This window comes from Crinia signifera, chromosome 5, assembly GCF_055691185.1.
Source record: "Crinia signifera chromosome 5, ASM5569118v1, whole genome shotgun sequence".
NCBI classification, from domain to species: domain Eukaryota; kingdom Metazoa; phylum Chordata; class Amphibia; order Anura; family Myobatrachidae; genus Crinia; species Crinia signifera.
Window position 1 is genome coordinate 142,189,145 of NC_139221.1, and position 21,962 is coordinate 142,211,106.

The 21,962-nt window shown below is 42.3% G+C and overlaps 1 protein-coding gene across 3 annotated transcripts in view; it reads left to right on the top strand.

The window, feature by feature from the left end:
• Positions 1-21,962, top strand: part of CDH12 (cadherin 12) — an 849,072-nt gene that overhangs the window by 591,105 nt on the left and 236,005 nt on the right. For all 3 annotated transcript variants that reach the window (XM_083188087.1, XM_083188088.1, XM_083188089.1), the window contains one exon: positions 14,825-15,119. In XM_083188087.1, coding sequence (XP_083044213.1) covers positions 14,825-15,119 — 295 coding nt within the window. The remainder of the gene's footprint in view (positions 1-14,824; positions 15,120-21,962) is intronic.

The window sequence follows — 21,962 nt, forward strand, 5'->3', positions numbered from 1 at the left end:
CAGTAAGGCAGGCTTGCTTGGAGCTGGGGACACCAGCGATGCAGGAAGGCAGGCTTGCTCAGAAATGGGAACACCAGTGATGCAGGAAGGCAGGCTTGCTCAGGACCAAGGACACCAGTGATGCAGGAAGGCAGGCTTGCTCAGGACCAAGGACACCAGTGATGCAGGAAGGCAGGCTTGCTCAGGACTGAGGACATCAGTGATACAGTAAGGCAGGCTTGCTTGGAGCTGGGGACACCAACATTTTAGGAAGGCAGGCTTGCTTGGAGCTGGGGACACCAGCAATGTAGGAAGGCAGGCTTGCTCAAACTGAGGACACCAATGATGCAGGAAGGCAGGCTTGCTTGGAGCTGGGGATTCCAGCAATATAGAAAGCAGAATTGCTTGAAGCTGGGGACACCAGCAATACAGGAATGCAGGCTTGCTCGAAGCTGGGGACACAAGCAGTACAGGAAGCAGTGTTGCTCAAAACTGAGGACACCAGCAGAACAGGAAGCAGTGTTGCTTTGGGCTGGGTACACCAGCCATACAGGAGCACAGGCTTGCTTGAAGCTGGGGATTGGTGGACTCACCCGGCTCCACAGACGCTGCCCGACGCGACATCTGGGTTGCCATTCTCGTGAGAGTTTGGCACTCTAGGTCAGCATGTCGGCGTCTATGCGCTCAATTCCCAGCTGGGAGGAGACTGCAGCAGGTGATCAAGGGGGAATGTGATAATAGTGATGGAGGGAACTGGGGATTCCGCTGCTCTACCGCACAGAGCTGTGTGAAACTTACCCCTGCTGCGATCCAGGTCCTCTGCTGATAGAAAGCCGCCAAGTCACTCCACCGGGGGTGATGCTGGGGGGGTTGAACAGTTGCGGATGCCGTCGACCTCTATCCGGGGGGGGCTGCTCCAGAGTGGCACCCTCCAGTGGCCGGTGCCTTAGGCAAATGCCTAAGGCTGCCTAGTGGTGGGCCCGGTTCTGCATAGCCCACACCCCGGCCTATAGCTTGGGCAGCTAATTCAACATCAAGAGCATTTGCAATCTGCCCTAAAAACACTTATATCAGGAGATCACAGGTGCTGCAGAGTACACCCCTGGCTTCTGCTATTGGCTCATTCCACAATAACAAATATAAAAATGTGGTACTCTTTACCTAGCACGGCGCCCATCGCGGGCATCGCGGCCATCGCATGCACTAAAAAAACGGCCCGTGATGCCCGCGATTTCCCATAGGGATCAATGTTAAAAGTGTCAGTTGACGTGATTTTTGTGTTCAATGCCTCAATGCATGCATAGGAAACAATGTTAAATGGGCCACAGAGCCCAAATAGTCCCCCTGAAGTCTGAAATGGCCCCCACAATTGTTAACGCCACCCCACGATCAACGTGAACCCGAAGCGTGGCGAGCGGCGGCGGTACGCGTCCTCCGACCTTTTCATACCCCCACTATCCACGTCGGCGTGGAGTTGAGAATAGAATAGTGTGGCGAGCGCAGCGAGCCACCGAGCCCGAAGCGTAGCGAGCGCAGGCGGATACCTGTGAAGCCCGCGAAGGGACGCGTTTACCTGTGAAGGTATCCGCGTCCCCTCGCGGGGCTCGCTGCGCTCGCCACGCTTCGGGCTCGGTGGCTCGCTGCGCTCGCCACACTATTCTATTCTCAACTCCACGCCGACGTGGATAGTGGGGGTATGAAAAGGTCGGAGGACGCGTACCGCCGCCCCTAGCGGGCTCGCTGCGCTCGCCACGCTTCGGGTTCACGTTGATCGTGGGGTGGCGTTAACAATTGTGGGGGCCATTTCTGGCTTCAGGGGGACTATTAGGGCTCTGTGGCTCATTTAACATTGTTTCCTATGGAAAAATCGCGGGCATTGAGGCATTGAACACAAAAATCGCGTCCATTGACACTTTTAACATTGATCCCTATGGGAAATCGCGGGCATCGCGTCGCACCCGTTTTTTTAGTGCATGCGATGGCCGCGATGCCCGCGATTTTTTACCCCCGATGACCGTGATGGACATCGTGGGCGCCGTTCTAGGTAAAGAGTACCAAAAATTTTACTAAAATGGTCATGTGAAATATATTTCTTGAGGATGTGTTTTGAATATTTTGTGTGAAGTAATGTGGCTTGAGTGGTAAAGCTTGTCATGAAAACTGGTAACATTACAGGAAAAGACGGTGACCATTTTCATGGACTGACCCTACTGCTCCAAGATGCGGTCTCTGCCAGTATGTATGTATGTATGTATGTATGTATGTATGTATGTATGTATGTATGTATGTATATATATATATATATATATATATATATATATATATATATATATATAATAAATGCAGGCTGGCACTCTTGAATAAATGTGTTGTATTCACAGCAAGGAAACCAACGTTTCAGGGGTGGTCCCCCTTTGTCAAGGTGTGTGGGTGTATATATATATATTAATATTACTGTATATATTACTTAATGTGTTCACTTTCACTCAGTTATGTATTGTATCGCCTTGTATGGTCAATTAGGCTGCATGGTAAATTAGGCTCCCTTCAATGATAAAATTCAAACACTTTATGAAAAGATTCATTTTTAGCCTATTAGAATAAGTGTTCCATGAAAAATAACCACAAAAGATTTGCTGTAATCTCCTTTTACTTTCCCTAATATGCCTATTACTGTTTCAAATATAACTTATGTTTTCAAATGACTAGTACAGAGATATAACGGCAAAACTGTATTGTATCTAAAAAAATTTAACTAACTGTAAATAAAGCGTCCTTTACATTTCAAAGATCAGCCACACTTCTAGTTTAAATATGTAAACCTGCTCAATAATATGTTGTACACTAATCACAAATATCACAGTGATATACAAGTTTTTTTAATGCAATTTCTAAAGAAAAGTTACTTAGATGATTGATGCCAGCAACAGTAGCTGGCATGACAAGTCAGTTACTGGGCAGTATTCAATGAGGCCAATTTGGCATGTTTTATGGCAAATTTGTGCTATTTTCGCGTTGGAAGGTGATTTTTTGTGTCAGAAAGTGAATCACCCTATTCAACGTGCACTTTTCGCCGTCTTTCTAAGTGATTTTCATTGTGTGTCGCCGGGTAGCAAATTGCCATCTTTTCATGGTGAAGTGGAATGTGAACTTTTAAAATAAAGTTTTTTTTTTTTTTTTACATTTGGTGTCAAAATATCAGGAATTTTATTCAGTAAATGGGCATGTTATTTTTATTCATGTGCTTATAGCACATGAATATATATTTAATTTAAAAAAAAAATTTTTTTTTACACATAACAGCCAGCAGGGGGCCGGGAGCCAAGAGCCGCTCATTAGATATTCATATATTAACTGCTCCCGATCATTACATATGCACAATCAGGAGCAGTTAATACCCAGTCCCCTGCTGGCTCTCCTGGGGGGAAGCTTGTGCTGCCTGGGTCCCGGGGACCCCTTCTCCCCTCCACATACGTTCTGGGGCAGGCAGGGAGACTTCCATCTCCCTGCCTGCCGCCGTCCCCCGGCTCCCTGTGGGACGCCACAGGGGTTAGGATTTGCCAACAGGTGTAGCGAGCCCCTGCAACGTTGAATATGGGGATAGCAGGGGGACAGCGAGGCTCCGGAAAACGGCGACTGTGCAGCGAATCCTAAACAGGATTCGCTGCACGCTGCGATTATGTTCATTGAATACTGCCCACTGTGTTTGTCAAGGAATATACGAGTAAGCAGGCTTATTGGCCCTTGTATGGACTAAAATACCATGTGTGTGTGTGTGTGTGTGTGTGTGTGTGTGTGTGTGTGAGTGTGTGTGTGTGTGTGTGTGTGTGTGAAAATGGTTTATTTTATTAATAAATAATTTTTGTCTTTTGGGCACACCTGACTAACCCCATCCTGAGCTTTTGTAGTGTTTCTGTAATAATTGTCAGTGATAAAATAGGATCGATAAACTTTATATGGAATTGTATTACATAATGCCCCCAGTGATGGGTCTCATTTGCTATACCTAGAGATGGCCTTCTCCGGCAAAGAGACTCTACCATTAGGCAAATACCCTTAATCCTGTAAAAAAAAGCTAAATTATTTTTAATTTTAAAACCCTGAGCCTTTAGTAAATAGAGCCCTAACTCTCTGTCTGGCTAAAGCATACAATATGACTAAACTACCTAATACAGTATATATTAATATAAATATAGGACTAGAATAAACCATTAGATATTTTAATAAATAAATGTTATATACATGCAATAAATGACAAGATACTGCATGAAGACACTGAGTGCATCAGTGATCAAAGTGACAGTGTATCCTAGAATGATGAAGCAATTTCTCACATATTACAGCATTTATCACCAATCATTTATGTATTCAAATTGAATTTACTGCTTGTCAGTTAGGCTAGCATTATAAATTACTTTCTATGCTGAGAACTATAACTTGTATGTAAAAAGCAATGCATTAAATACCGAATAAAAAGCCTATTTGGAGAAAATAGTTCTAGTTTTACTCAAAAAGTAAATGCAAATGGAAAAGCTGATGACTGTTTATGCATTTTTATTATATACATAAATTTTAAAATTGTTGTGCAAAATGTTTTACTCATCTTAATGTTAGGGGTGAGTGGGTTCAGATATCCAGAATCAGAATACCGCCGGACAGTCCCAATCAGTGTACAGATCTGAGCACTGTTCGGGGATTCCCACCAGGCTCGGGTCTCAGGATGTCGTCATCCCGCCGTTGGATCTAGTGAGAGCTGCACTCTATACAAGTCCCATTCTTTTGCCGCCAGCATTGGTAATGGCTGGACTTGCTCTGGGGCTGTGGTGGTCTGTGCTTATCTGTTGTGGTCTGTGGGGATGACGATCTGGTATACAGAAGTCCAGTCCTGTGTCCTGTGTTACCATAAAAGTATTTTGGTGGTGCTTCTGTATAGGTCCAGTCTATACAGCTGTATAATACCAGTCCAGTGATACTGCTGCATAATTCCAGTCCACTGAAACTGCAGTTAAAGTCCAGTTGCCACGACCCGGTATTACAGCAGGCATATTTACCATCCTGTGCTTTAACAAGCTTTAGTTTTTTTAATTTTTATAGAGGGAGGAGCTGAACCACCAGTCATGAACATAGGTCAAGGCCTTAGAAATTCCTTGACATTTTCTGTTGTAAATAGCATGTTGCCAATTAGCGTTTCTCTGTACATAGTTAAAATTGTTTTGAGTAATTAATTATTATTATGTTTAGGTTGTTGGATTTTACATTCCATTATTGACATTGTGCATTGGCCTGAGCAGACAATGTTGATGGACTTACACATCAGTGTCATGACTGGTGCCAGTAGCTTCAACAGTAGTAGTAGGAATTTTTTCCTGATCTTTTATTGATTGTCCTCCATTCACAATGTGAATGTGACAGAAAAATTTAAATTTAACACCTTTCCCCCACAATCAAATGGGCGGGATGGAGCCAAAAAGTCAGATCTGCAAAGCTCTGTGTACTTATGCACTGCAGTAAATCCACTTGCTAATGTCTTAAGGCTACTTTCTGGTGTTTCAAGTCCAGATGACATCTTTTTAAGAGGACTACACTAAGGCCCTTATTCTGGTTGACTCGCTCGAATTTGCATCCTTGCGAATCATCCTATCCACACCTTGCTAATGGTTAGCTGGCACCACCCATGGGATACATTCGCAAGGCGTGCGAATGGATGTTTTACATGAACATACATTCGCATTCCAGGGGGAATCTCCCCCATCTTTCAATGATCGCGACCATCGAATGATGGTGAAGGCACACGCATACATAAGGGTGGTGCAGACCACCCTAATATATGCATGTAGAATTGCAGGGAATTGGGTGGGCAGCTGACATCAGGTTATATCTGCTGTCTATCACGGACACATTAACATGTGTACGCCCAGCATTTCCATGGGAACGCCCATGAATCGCTGGGCATTCACATATGCTAATAGCCCAGGCCGGCACTCCTTGCCCCTCTTCACCCCACCCCAACCCCCCACCCGCTCGCAAGGCTGGGTGTTTACACCTGTTGAGACAGACTTTTCTCAGAGTTTGCATGCACCCAGCATATACACATGCGCAGAAATGCTGCTGTGCAAGTGCATACGCAAAACATCGCCCCCGTGTGAATTCACTGAGCGAGTCAACCAGAATAATAGCCTACAGTAAGTGTAATATGAAAACTTTACATTAAAACAGGTTAGGTTTGGATTCATTGCGGTCAATACAGTGATAGAGGTCAACTTCATTTTAGTGTTTTGATTTCAAAGATTTTTTATTGTGTTTTAGAGTAAGATGTTGCTTACAAAGCACAGTTAAATAGTACACATTGTCATTGAAAAAGAATGGAATATACAAATCTGTGTCCTCCACCTGTCAGGAACAGTGGACAATAACTTGAAATCGTGGGAACTGTGAGTTCTCGGTAAGTAAACATAAGATTAACAGATTCAATACAACTTTAAATATATTGAACTCATTTTAGTGTTGAAGACTATCAGATCCTCCTGGACAACTAAAAGTTACTTTATATTTTCTGTCTTCAACGTTAAATTAAATGAAAACATAATCCCTCCTGTTGTATCACTTTGCAGATGCTGACTGCATGTTGATGCGACTCTCCTTGCTCTCTGAACATGCTCCATGCTGTCCACCGCATGCTGCTCAGGGCCTAGTTTTTAAAACTGCCATCCTGTCTGTCACTGCAGTGTCACTGCTAGATGTGCCAGGTGTTTGTGTTGCCTACTTGTGTTGCTTTCCTGATCTTTTATTGTTTGTCCTCCATTTGATTCAATACAACACACTCCTGGGCTTATACTTCTTAGCAACACCCCTGGACTTATACACTGCACACTCTACACTCCTTAGCAGCAACCCTGGGATTATATGGCAGAGCAACTTTTGCTGTATACAGCAGAGCAACCATCCTGTCTGCTGCTGCAATGCCACTCCTAGATAGGCCAGGCGTTTGTGCCACCCATTTGTGTTGCTTAGCATAGTCATCCAGGTACCTCGGTGCAACCTTTTGGCCTAAGAACATTGTGAAGTATTAAGGATAGACTAGGATTGAGTGGAAATTAATGCTATTGAGGTAATAATAGCGTAGGAGCAAAATCCAGATCCAAAACCCGACACACAAAAAAACGAAACATGCACACCCTTACTTAATGTAACTAGCTTTTTAAAAAAAAACGACGTTCCCAAAAATTTGCTACATGATTTATTATCAGTAGACTGTGCATGCCCTAAGATCGCACTGCGCATGTGCCAAAGTACCTTTGTGATCTAGCTTGCACTGATATTTTCTAAACAAAGTGGTCAATTTTCCAGTGGGAAAGTAACATATAAGTAAAAGGGACTAAAGCTGGGTAAACACTGGAAGATAAATCATCTGATCCAGCAGATTGGACCAAAACATCAGGCACATCAAGTGCGTACCCACTATGTTGCTGACAATCCAGGCTCCAGCGGGTAGTCAGTGACATTCTTGGGTGCTCTACATGCAGGGTAACTGGGGATGCTGCCGAATGCACTTACCGATGCCAGATATATAGTGCACACATATTACGCAGCGCTTTACACAGAATATTTGAACATTCACACCAGTCCCCGCCCCATTGGAGCTTACAATCTATATTCCCTACCACATGTATACGAACACATAGACATTCTAGAGTTAGGAGCCAAATGACCTACCAGTATATTTTTGGATTGTGGGAGGAAACCGGAGCACCCCGAGGAAACCCACGCAAGTATGGGGAGAATATACAAGCTGCACAGTTTGGGCCATGGAGGGAATTGAAAAATTGAGATGCTGCCTATACTAACCTATTAGAGTCCGTCTATCATTAAACTAACACGCTATAAAACGTAATAACTAGAATGTGATGCTGTGGGCAAAACTACAAATGTTATACGCAATATAAAAAGAAAAACATATGCTTTTTATGCACTTAAAAATGCCTTGGTTAAAAGGCCAAAACATTGTTTGTTCAGTTGAGACCTTGATTCCAGCCATTATGTACGACATCCAGTATCCACTTTTTATAGTAGTGAAGGTAGAAATAATGAATTATAGGGGAGCTGAAATGTGATGGGAGCAGCTTGCAAGCTGTCATGAGAAAATTAAATGTCTTATTGCATTAATTTGAATTGGTTGAACATACTTTAGATATGTTTTATATAAGACTGTCATTGGTGCAGATATAGATTTGGTTGCTAAGAGAAAGAGAAAGCAGGGATAAAAGGAGAAATACTCGCATTACAATGGATCCTTACTTTTATTGCAGTTAAAATGTTAGTATAGATGAAAACGCATAATAGCTCTAATAAATGCTAATTGTTTTAATTTATTTTCATATTTAGGTAATATAAAACCATTAAATGTGATAATGTACAATTTATGCACCCATGCTGAGTTGGATGCATACTGTATGAAAAAAAAAAAAATTGTACAAAAATAGTATTTGTACCAGAAGAACAGTATATATACAGTGTATGCCATGCGTAATATAAAGTATAAATGGTACTTGTGTACTAGCACGGCGCCCACAATAATTAGTCGCCAGATTTTTTATCGCATCGCATGCCATACACCCGATGGCATGCGATGTGATTTTGACCCATATACGATATTAAATTGTATAAGCACCCTAATGGGTGCTTTTAAGCACCCTAATGGGTGCTTACAATGTTTAAACGCACCCCCACGCTACCCCCCCATGTATAAACGTGAACCCGAAGCGTGGTGAGCGCAGCGAGCCCGTGAGGGGTGGCGGTTCGCGTCCTACGACCTTTTCATACCCCCACTATCCACATCGCCGTGGAGTTGACTTTATAACGAGGGGACGCGGATACCTGTGAAGCCCGCGAGGGGATGCGGATACCTGTGAAGGTATCCGCGTCCCCTCGCGGGACTCGCTGCACTTGCCACGCTTCGGGCTCGGTGGATCGCTGCGCTCGCCACACTTTATAGCATCTCGCGGGCTTGCTGCGCTCGCCACGCTTATACTTGGGGGGTGGCGTGGGGGTGCATTTAAGCATTGTAATTAGTGTGCTTATACAATTTATAATCGCATGCCATCGCATTGTATGGCATTGTATGCCATATACAATGGCATACAATTTTAAAATTGTATGCCATTGTAGAACATTGGCCGATATTGCGTTGCATCGCATCGCATGCGATATGGTCTGCGATGCGATGGGCGCTGTGCTAGTACACAAGTACCGTATAAATACTTTAAGATGCACCTAAATACAAACAAGTCAGAAGTACAAAAAAAATTATTAAAATGTACTATAAAAATAAGTGTACCACATTTTAAGTAAAAAAACAACAAAAAAAACATTCAATGATCATAGTAACATAGTTATTAAGGTTGAATCGTCATTCGTCCATCCAGTTCAACCTTTTATAGATACTATTATAAAATGTTAGATCTAGAACTGGTATTTCCAAACTGATTTAGGTTAGATGATTCTAACCAGACCGCAGCCGGTCTGTGTGGACCGCCCACCCGCCCTGTGGAGGGAGTCAAGTACAGGGGAAATCTCGCGAGAGTTACCGACCTCTTGTGAGATTTACCTTGTACTTGACTCCCTGCACAGCCGCCGACCACACAGACCAGCGACTCTTAAGCTGTGGCAGCCGCCCGAGTATGGGACAGCTGCCGCAGGGCAATTTGTAAGTGTTTTTTTTTTTACATATGGCTCCGGAGGCATTTTCCACCAATATAAAGGGCCCTTGTCCCCAAAAAGGTTCCACTACCCCTGTTTTAATTATGCTATCTAGTGGTTAGTTATCCATTGTGTTGCCCACTGCATCCCCTACTAAACCATAACCAGATAGTTAAAACCCTGAATGTTGTTATCCCCTTGGAATTTGTCCATCCCTTTCTTAAAATGTGTAAATTGTGTCTGCCAGCATGACCTCGTCTGGAAGATAGTTCCAAACCTTAATGGTCTTCCCGCGGAGGGTAAGCAATTACCTCTCCTCAAGTCTTAAGGGATGCCCCTGTGTCCTGTTCACAGACCTCAAGGTAAAAAAATCATCTAAAAGTTATGTATATTGCCTCCTGATATATTTGTACATGTTAAGCATGTCTCCCCTTAAACACATTTTTTTTGGCATAAACATTCATAATTTGGCTAATCTTTCTTTTCTGCTCAAAGACAACACCCTTTTAAATAACTTGGGTACCCTTTGTTGAAGCTATTACAGTGGTACAATGTCCTTTTGGTAATGTGGAGCCCAGCAATACACACTGAATTCTAGGTCATCTCTTGTTTCTATGCCTCTTTTTATACAGGCTAGTATCTTATACACCTTGGTTGCTCCACCTTAACACTGAGCACTGCAACCAAGTTTATTATCTATTTGTACTCCTAGGTCCTTCTCCGATTACGATTCTCCTAGCTCGACCCCATTTAGATTTTAGGTTGTTCGCTGGTTATTTCTCTCAAGATACATTACCTTACATGTATCTACTACACTGAAATCACGTTTTCCATTTATCTTCCCGCATCTCCAGTTTGTTTCAGTTGCTCAGCTACAAGGAGACATCCCAATTTGTTTTAATCACCCTGCCCAATTTATTGTTGTCCAAGAAGATGAACAATGTGGACTCTTCAGTCATGTCAAGAAAAAAAAATGGTAGAGCCCATACTTTCAAACAAATAGTATTACAGATCTTTATTCTGCAGTTATATAATAATAGCAATACATTTACTGTATGTGACAAAACAAACCTTCAATACTGTAACAATATAATATAACATGATATTACTGGCAGTATTATAAATATAGCAGCAGCTGGATACATAGATAATTTCAGAGATAATACATGTTTCAGATATGTTGCAAACAACCTCTAACATTTGATGAATTTTTACAATTGTAAAAACACCTACAAGTTATTAAAATATTTAAATAAATAATTAATATTATTTTTTAAAAGACTCCTGGAAAAATAAATGGAAGTGTCCCCATTGATGGGTGATAACTGATGTAAAGTTAATAGCTATCAGTAAAAAACTAGTAAAAATGGAGACTGACAAGTTATCTACAGTAAAAGTACTGGATGGCAAGAACACATAACCAAGTAATAGGAAAGTCTGTAGTTGAATACATGCAAATGACCTGGAATCTCTGTCCTGCAACTTGTAGGCTGTAGATGTGCAGCACTATAGCAAGAGTGTTACACTCACCAGGGAGTGTTGATGAATCCTAGCAGGGTTTTCCTGGGGTATGCCTGGAGTGTGAAGGAACAGATGAAAGGGAAGGACCACTATGTATACTGGACAGCAGGTCTTCAGACGAGGGGCCTCGGACATCTTCTGGGTAACCCCCCAGGACACCCAGGTCTAAGTCCACAGAGCACAAAAACGAGCCTTCTTGCCATTAATAGCCCTTTTCCCATAAGACTGTAGAAGTCTACCAGTACTTGTATGCCGCCTGGTCTTATGTCGGCAAGTGGCAGTGTGGACTTAACCCCAAGGGCCCCGGGCAGCAACCTTAGAGACAAGAAGGGGTACAAGAAGCACGGACTGGGATACATACACTCTGGCAAAAAAGATGCAATGACCAATAACAAGGATAAATGCAAATACAGGAAATCAAGACAAGGACTAACAGTGATAACTAAGGTATATACATACACTGAATAGTGTGGCCTAATGCCACAGCCTAAGCACAGGCCCTAACTGGGAAGCTAACCTCACACAGCTAATAAGGAATGTCTGCTAATCTCCCTGCCAATAAAGAGTATAACAAAAAGATAGTACTAGATAGTACTTGCTTTGCAGGGGAAAGGGAATAAGCAGCCTGGAGGTAGCCAGAGGTAACTTCCCGGGATTCAGGCATCAAGGGATAAACCAGCAGGACCAGATTCAGGAATCAAACAATAACCAGCAAAGTGAGAGCAGTCAGGTGTACTGGCTAATTACCTCCCTTCTGCTGCCTGGCTTCCCCGTCACCTAGGCAACCGCTGGGGAAGAGGTGCTGCTGGCAGGGAGAGATGCGCTGAGCATCTAGAAACTGTTGCTGTGACGCCGTCCCGGACCGGGAGTTCGGTCCTGGCTGCTTAGCAACGGCCGGGACCAGCGCTGCATTGCGGCTTCTAACAAAGAGATCCAGTGGGGGAGATGTATTACATACCATGCCACTATTACGCGTCTGACTTTTGCTCCTTACTGAGGTGAAGCAGATGGCAATACAGATGAGTTGTATTTATCACATTTTATTTATAAGGAGCCACAAGTGTTTGCAGCATTGCACAAACAGCACTCTATAAAACAATATAGGGAGACACAACTTAACATTTCAGAAATTAAATATCATAAAAAACAAGTACAGGTAACAAAGAACACCACAAATAAATACACAATACAGAAGTGAAATGTGAGGAGGAGGGCTTTGACAAGAGTTAAAGGGTCATGCTCGGAGGAGCTAACAAGCTAGTCAGAAGGTGTGACAGATGACATGATCAGCAAGCAAGCGGGCAGTGGTGTGATGGTATGAACTTCTTGTCTGCTGAAGTGCAGGCGAGAAAACCTGCAATATGACAATGCACTCTGACACCCCCGTCAGAGAGTACATAGCGTCAGCCAAGTGGTGCTGTGTCTCGCTGTTTGGCCAGCTCACTGTGAATTATCTTGAGGAGATCTCCTGTGCACATGCTGTGTTTATGGGGAAATGTCAGCTGCAGATATCAAAATGAATACCTGTTTGAACAGTGAATGCCACTCACCATTCATCCATTGCCCAGCACATCAATGCACTATCTTAAGGATAGCTGCAATGATAATGACAAAAGCTATATGCTCCCCTGTCATTTAGTACATATCAGGACAGTAATACATTGGGGAGAAGCAAATATGTATAGGACTGACCCTAAAAGGGGCATAACTGGGGGCATTCACTATGGGTGGGGTTTCCTGCAGCTGCTCAAAAGCAAAGCAGCGCACACAATATTATCAATAAAAAGATTGACACCCACAAAGATAATTAGGCAAGCCGGAGAGTCAGTTCCTATAATACCACTATAAAATGAAGGGAACACAAATATATGAATAGTTACCTCTCTTAACAAAGTAGTTTTATCATCCACTTGTGTCCGTGTGGTAGGCCCAATGCTGGTATAAATAACAAAAAGTCCACTGGAATGGATTGGCAGTATTATCAGCAGATGGAATTGTAGCAGTGCCTTTTCCAGATTAGAAGTAGTGGTCTTGAGGTGGTAATTGGTGTTAGGTCCATGTAGTGGGAGATGGTTATTGTATGTCCCAAGGGTTCAGACTGCAATCCGGGGTTTACGGACTGCAATCCGGGGGCACTGCCAAAATATTCTGGTGGGAGGGGGAGAAAATTTTGTAGTTATAGTTCTATAACCAGCACCAGGGTTATGGCCCAGTCCTAGTTCCCAAAATATGGGGTGGCAAAAGGAGTAGGGATCCCCCATATTTTGGCAATTTTTTGCAACCAGCACCGGGCTCATACAGCCAGCGGTGTCATGCCATGCTCGGTGATACTTTTTACAGTAAATAAGGTCCCAAGGCCATAACATGATAACCCTAGCTTTTCAGCTAAGGTCAGTTCCCTGGGGAAGTGGGGACCCCCCAATAAAGACCCCCCTTTGATGGAACCCCAGTCTAGGCTGAAGCCCGAGGCTGTCCCCAGTGCTCTACGGTGGTGGGCACTGGGATGATGGCAGTAACAGTGTAAAAAATAAAATAAACTAATGCGTTATGTTCTGGGTACGTGAGCTATGTTCTATAGGTAGATGATGTTTGGCAGCAGCATACCTCCCAACATGACCCACTCCAGGAGGGACACAATGCTCTGTTTCTGGACTTCCCTCTTAATATATGATTGCCATCACCTGTGTAAAATCACCTTTCTTACCCATTTACCTGTTTAAAACAGGTGACAGCAATGATTTATTAAGAGGGAAGTCCAGAAACAGCGCAAAATGGCCCTCCTGGAGAGGGACATGTTGGGAGGTATGCAGCAGTTATGGTGGCAATCGGTGTGGCTTCCCTATTTGAATGTTGCATTGTTCTCAAGCTCTGAGAATGAGTGGAATGTAGCCAACATATACAGTATTGGTTATCATTTGTCGACTTTTTCAAATGAGTCACTATTCAAGGAAAATCCTTCCTGCTTTCATAAGTAGCATGCAAATGTTGTTCAGCTTTTTTTTATCACTGTAATTTAGAGTTGTTTTAGGAAATGCTCCATTTCAATTGTAGTGTAAATGTGAATGAGTATTTGAAAATGTGTGCCCCTTAATCCGAAAACAATATTGTTTTTCCAAAATAGCAGCTGCTAGTTACATTTATTTTTAACTCTGGGTAGGTAAAATTGGAGAGAAATGCAGTACCAGCCTACCAGCTCCTGACTGCCATGTTACAGGCTGTGTTTAAATAATGTCAGTTACAGAAGCAGCTGGTTGGCTGTTACCTTATCTCTCTCCACTGTATCTTTTCCCAAGCTTTCAAAACCACCCATGAGGCCAGAAAATAACAATAATAAAAAAATAAAAACAATGAAAAGGGTGCAAAATAAACATATTACTGTTTAAAACAGGTAGACACGAATATATATATATATATATATATATATATATATATATATATATATATATATACTGATATACTGTAATACATATGTAATTTATTGGACTGCAGATAAGAGAAATATGGTTTATGCAGGAGCTTTGTCCTGATGAAGTTCAGAACACTGAGAGGTAATATACAAGTGCCATGTGTAACATGTTTTTACAATCAAACAATAAAAAAAATGTGTTCTATGCTTTGTATTTTACAGCTTCACTCAGACTTGGACAAGGGAATTGGATCTGTGAAATATACACTCTTGGGTGATGGTGCTGGTACAATTTTTACAATTGATGACACTACAGGTGACATCCATGCTATTAAAAGTCTGGATAGAGAAGAAAAAGCATTCTATACATTACGTGCTCAAGCTGTGGATATTGTTACGGGAAAACCAGTAGAGCCAGAATCTGAATTCATTATCAAAGTTCAGGACATTAATGATAATGAGCCAAAGTTTTTGGATGGCCCTTATGTTGCTAGTGTTCCCGAAATGTCTCCAGTTGGTGAGTAAGCATCTTAAAAGGAATTTTCTAACTCTGTAGTTTATAAAAAATACAATTAGATTTAAATAGTTTAAAATAGCAGAGGCATGTCAAAACCTGTGAAATGACTTTTGATTGAGGAAATTAAATTATTACAATATTGCAATAAGCCTTTAAGTGTATTACACTTGTATACATTTTTATTTGTCTAATGAAGAAAGATTAGCATAAGTAACTTAAGTAAAATAAATATTGTATTTCTGAAAAACTAGTGTTTGATGTACTGTATAAAGCTGGGCTAGCCAACCCTAGTCCTCGAGAGCTACCAACAGTGCATGTTTTGCATGTCTCCTCACAGAATCACAAGTGAGCTAATTAGCTCCATCTGTGTATCTTTTAAAATGTGTCAGTGATTAATGAGTGCAGCTGTGCAGCAGCTAGGTTGTCTGGAAAATGTGAACTGTTAGTAGCTCTCGAGGGCTAGGGTTGGCTACCACTGGTATAAAGCATTAAAAGGGAGTGGATAAGTGGAATTGGGCATAGAAACCAATCAACTTCTACATATTTCATAAATGTACCTGATACCTTGATTGGTTACCATGCAACTCCTCCATTAACTCCAAAGATACAAAGCATAGACAAACAAATGTACTGTAGAGTAAGTGCACATATTATTACATAGATTTGATTTGCAATGGGTTACCGACAACCATTTATCCAATTGTTTGCTTTGGGAAACTATTTGTGGTACTCTGGTTGGTTGACTGTTGGCGGAACTGATCTCATATATCCTTTTGACAGAAAATGTTGTATACAATGGAACAGTTAGAATCAAGACCTCAACCAGGACATTGGGGGTTATTTTGGTTCACTTTTTCTGACATTTCCTTCTTAGATGGACAAAACCATGTGCACTGCAGGTGGGGTAGATGTAACATATGCAGAGAGAATTACAATTGGGTGAGTTATTTTGTTTCTGTGCAGGGAAAATACTGACTGCTTTCTTTTTACACTGAAAAGTAGATCTCACTTTGACAGTAAAACCCCACCCAAATCTAATTATATCTGCACGTTACATCTGCCCCACCTGCAGTGCACATGGTTTTGTCCATTTAAGAAGGAATTTGTCAGAAAGAGTGATCCAAAATAACCCCCATTGGCCCAAAGAACTAGACACACTTAAAGAGCAGCCTTAATTGGATGACACAGGGAACAGAATTAATATAGAAATAATTACTGTTCTCTGTTTCTATAATAAATGAGAATGCTATTTAGAGAGAGAGAGAGAGAGAGAGAGAGAGAGAGAGAGAGAGAGAGAGAGAATAAAGTAGCACTCATAAGTCTTCTTATGCAGTGGAAAGATGTTGCTTTAATTAAAGCAACATCCTTCCACTGCATAAGAAGACTCCTGAATGCTACTTTGTTCGCTACATATACAGCTGATTTCTCAGTTTAAGGAGGCACCAGAGCATTTACTACAGCACGTAACCCAGAGTGTGAGTGCCAGGATATTGAATACAAATATATATATATATATATATATATATATATATATTATACAAAATTGGGAGTTTGACTCGTGCTGAATGTTAAATGCAGCACCACCAAAATTCCTCCTGTTAGTGAGGAATAACAAACAAATACAACAGTGAAAATGATTGGGGTGCGCAACCTAATACAGTAAATAAAATGTACCACCCAGTTAATATTAAATAAAAATCAGAAGTACATTCTGGAGATCATTTCCATGTGTCCAATGTTGGATGTATTTGCAATAATTATGCAAAGTATGAACAAACTGTGCATAATTATTGTGAATACATCCAACATTGGACACATGGAAATTATCTCCAGAATGTATTCTGATTTTTATTTAATATCAACTGGGTGGTACATTTTATATATTAGGTTGCGCACCACAATCGTTTTCGCTGTTATATATAGATATATATATAGATATATATATCTAAATATATATCTACAAGATGCTGTGGTGGCACTCCGCTCTGTCAATACAGCAGAAGCTGTGTCTTGCTCAATGGCTCTGGTGCCTTCCGTGCAGGGCAGTGATGCTCTGTATATAGAAGGTACTGGGGGTGCGGCGGCACTCAGAAAAAATGACAGGAGGCAAGCGGTGTAGTGTACCGACGTTTCAAAAGCCCATGGGCTTTTTTTATCAAGGTGCTATGGTGAGAACAAGTTACAAAGATGTGAATCTTACCTAAATAGCAGTCAGCTCCGTCCGTGGATCCCACACGTTCCGGCCAGGCGGCGCTGGGAGATGACATCACACCCATTCACAGGACGTGCAGGGCGCACGGAGAGAGGCTTGGCCACTAAGAACCAATGGAAATGCAGCAGTTGTAAACAAAACACTTGTGCTGAACAATAAGAGTATCATCAAATATACAGATACATAAACAAAGGTGCAAAAACATAACTGAAGCTGCTGCAAGCCTGTTTGTGCTTGTTTGTAAGGGATAAAGTGCAATGTGCATATGGACAATTAGTGACGTATAACATACAATTAAAAGTGCATTGTAAGAATTGCGGACTAGTTATTATGTATATATTACATATACGGTTGGTTCTCTACTGTGTAGTAAAGGGAGTAATTCACTAGTATATAGCAGTTTCATGAGTATTAGAAACGCATATGGCCAACTTGAGGTAGCTATAGTGGACATTTATGTTGGCACTTCGTATGTCGACTTGATCAAAATATTGATATAGTTGCATGATCCAAGTGGTATTTAGGTCATGTCTAGAGGAAACAATTGAGGCCAAGATTTTCTATTGAAGAAAACAATTGAGGCCAAGTATTTCTATTGAAGAAAAACTTTTTACCAAGAACCCTGACCTAGACCAGCAGCTCATTTTCTATACCCGTTATATAGATGACCTGCTGGTCATTTGGTCAGGAAATGAAATCTTTTTCACCAGACAGATTGACCAGCACAATCTCTCAGACTCTCCCATTAAATTTACGTACAGCATGCAGCCTACCCTAGTCCATTATCTCGATGTAAACATCTGCATCACAGAGGGTAAATTATCTACCTCGCTGTATGTCAAACCAACCGACAGGAACACTATCCTGTTGGCTACGAGTCATCATCCAGTTCCCCTCATCAAGGCCCTCCCGCATTCCCAGCTAATGCGTGTTCATGGAATCACCAGCGAAGCTGCTGATCTGCACCCAGCCCTTGACTCAATGGCTGAAAAATTTGTACAAAGAGGATATTCCACCGATGAGGTTTCAGCTACTAAAAACAAAATAGCATCCCTGACACGTCAAGAAGCCCTGACAGCCCAACCCAAAGACAACACAGCAGACAGGGTCATTTGGGTCAACACCTATCATTCTCTAAGCCCCAAAATTAATAAAATTGCCCAAAAACATTGGCCAATTGTAAGAACAGACCCTACACTCCCAGGGCTTAAATCCAAAATGATAATGAGTGCATACAAAAGAGGTAAAAATCTGCAAGATTTATTAGTACATAATAACATCAAGTACCCCCCTCCTGCACAAACTACCTTCCTTAGCACGCCAAAATTGGGCTGCTATCGGTGTTGTGGATGCACGACATGCAGCCACCTAACACCTGGTGACAGTTTCTGTCATCCCTATACTGCAAACGATACAAGATCCGACACCGATTAGGGTGTACGTCGAAATTTGTAATATACCTCATCAGCTGTCCGTGTGGCAGACACTATGTCGGCAAAACGGACCGACAATTCAAGGAGAGGGCAGCCGCACACAGATCGGCCATATAAACAGCGATTGCCACAGGCAAAAGCGAACAGCCTGTGGCACGACATTTTAGCGAAGCCAGACACTCGATCGCAACACTGCGATACAAAATCATAGACCATGTACCCTCATCAATTAGAGGAGGAAACAGATCTTTGGCATTGTTACAAAAGGAGAGCCGCTGGATATTCACGCTGGGTACCCTGGCCCCCCGCGGCCTTAATGAAAATCTTGGCCTCAATTGTTTCCTCTAGACATGACCTAAATACCACTTGGATCATGCAACTATATCAATATTTTGATCTAGTCGACATACGAAGTGCCAACATAAATGTCCACTATAGCTACCTCAAGTTGGCCATATGCATTTCTAATACTCATGAAACTGCTATATACTAGTGAATTACTCCCTTTACTACACAGTAGAGAACCAACCGTATATGTAATATATACATAAAAACTAGTCCGCAATTCTTACAATGCACTGTCTTTTAATTGTATGTTATACGTCACTAATTGTCCATATGCACATTGCACTTTATCCCTTACAAACAAGCACAAACAGGCTTGCAGCAGCTTCAGTTATGTTTTTGCACCTTTGTTTATGTATCTGTATATTTGATGATACTCTTATTTTTCAGCACGAGTGTTTTGTTTACAACTGCTGCATTTCCATTGGTTCTTAGTGGCCAAGCCTCTCTCCGTGCGCCCTGCACGTCCTGTGAATGGGTGTGATGTCATCTCCCAGCGCCGCCTGGCCGGAACGTGTGGGATCCACGGACGGAGCTGACTGCTATTTAGGTAAGATTCACATCTTTGTAACTTGTTCTCACCATAGCACCTTGATAAAAAAAGCCCACGGGCTTTTGAAACGTCGGTACTCTACACCGCTTGCCTCCTGTCATTTTTTCGTTTTTCTGAGTGCCGCCGCACCCCCAGTACCTTCTATATATAAATCTATATATATATATATATATATAGATATCTATATCTATATATAGATATCTATATATATATATATATATATATATATATATATATATATATATATATATATACAAAGTAGTACCCGCACTCGCACTTACCAATGGTCAGCCTGAGGGGTGCCCAAAAGGTCACACCGTGGTGTGCCAGTAATAGTCCAGATATCCTGTTAAGGAAATGAGCACTTGCCTCCCAGTTTTAAAAAAAAACAAAAACTTTTTTTGTTTTAATGAAAAAACAGCATTGAAAAAATGTTTTTACACATACCAAGTGAAGTAGTCAGTATAATGTCCAAATGTTTCGATCCTCATCCAGGATCTTTAGCAAGGGTAAGTCATCCAGGTTAACATCAGGTAAATGTTGAAATGAGCCAGCAATCCCGAGGTCCTACTGTGGCAGCACACAGAGGTCTCTTTTAAAAAAAACTGGGAGGCGAGTGCTCATTTCCTTAACAGGATATCTGGACTATATATATATATATATATATATATATATATACAGGATGAGGAGGCCGGCACTCAGGACTGGGTAGATGCCAAAGATAACTTGCTCCGGTGCCCTCTAGCCAGAGGGTGAGCGTCCTCCAGAGGTATATAGCAGGAGTAAGCGGCACTCGGAGACAGTAGTAAATGGTGAAAGCCAGGTAGGAATATTTATTCCATGTGCAGGAAACAAAACGTTTCGGAGCTCGCAGGCTCCGTCGTCAGTTGAGAGTAAGCACAAACATAATACAAAAAACAGTGTGATATATAGGAGACTTACCCGCCCCCTGTGCGTCCCGTCCATGCTCTCCATCAGCGGCTTCCGGGTTGGCGCCGTCTCCGTGACGACACTGGCGCAGGTTCGATGGTCGCGATGGTCGCGATGTTGACCTGCGCATCGTCACTGATGCGCGCTCCCAGCGGCCGGCTGTGGAGTCACGTGGGGCGGCTGTGCCCTGCAAAATAGGAGCAAAGTGCAATAAATATAAGGTCATGGTGCATGGTAACATGAAGCATTGTACAACCAATGCTATATATACAAACTAAGTTTCCTGATGAACACAAAACCAAAAGCTTAAGGGAAACTTAAAAAACGTGCAAAGCAAATGATAACTATATATAGAGAACTGGGTACATGAGACATAGGTGTAGTGAGGTGCTGCCACCTACTGGGCAGATAATGTATAAACCATATAGATCCAACATGACAAAACGAACATAATTAAAATAATGCGGACAGCATTAGGGGACTGTCCCTACCACCTGGATACACAGGTGGACATGTGCCCTAGCAGAGGGCTAACCTGTGGCCCATATAAATCTGCCAAACAACAGTGGGGAATATACTAAAAGGTATATGCAATCCCCCGGTGTGGAGAGGGCACCATGTGTGGGTGCATACGAAGATGTCAATGTGTCAAAGGACATAAAGGAAAAATTTATGTAAAACTACAGCACTATACCCACCAAAAAGGTGGGATCCCCTGGAAAGGGCAGGGTGACAATACAGCGGGTGGGTATGGGCCACCTGTTAAGGGGAGAAGCCTGGGTCAGTTCTGGAGGGTGCCAGCAAAAAGCTACCCGTCAGGGCTGGGCCAAACTAGTGCGGCTGGGAGGAGAATTATAAAAAGTTATGGAGGCCATGATGCTCATTGAGCCCTCTAGGTTGTAAGGAGTCTAACTTAAAAATCCATTGGGATTCAAGCTGTAACAGCTTTCTGGATCTGTTACCCCCTCTAACAGAAAATGGTACATGGTCCACTATCTTGTATCGCAGGGTCGCCATGCCATGTTTAAATGTGGCAAAGTGGCGAGCCACTGGCTGCTCACTTTTGCCTGAAATTAGGGCTGCGCGTATGGCACAACGGTGTTGGGCCATTCTGACCTTGAACGTACAGTCGGTTTTCCCCACGTAATACAGGCCACAAGGGCAGATGATCACATATACAATAAACTTAGATGTGCATGTCAAGGGCCAGCGTATTTTAAATTTTTGCCCAGTGTGGGGATGCTGGATGAAGGTACTGGGTGTAAGGGAACTGCACGTGGTGCATCCCAGGCAACGATAGCACCCATTAGCCCGTTGTCTGATGCCTGGTGGCTGGGAATGAAACGATGTAATGTCTAATTTTACCAATC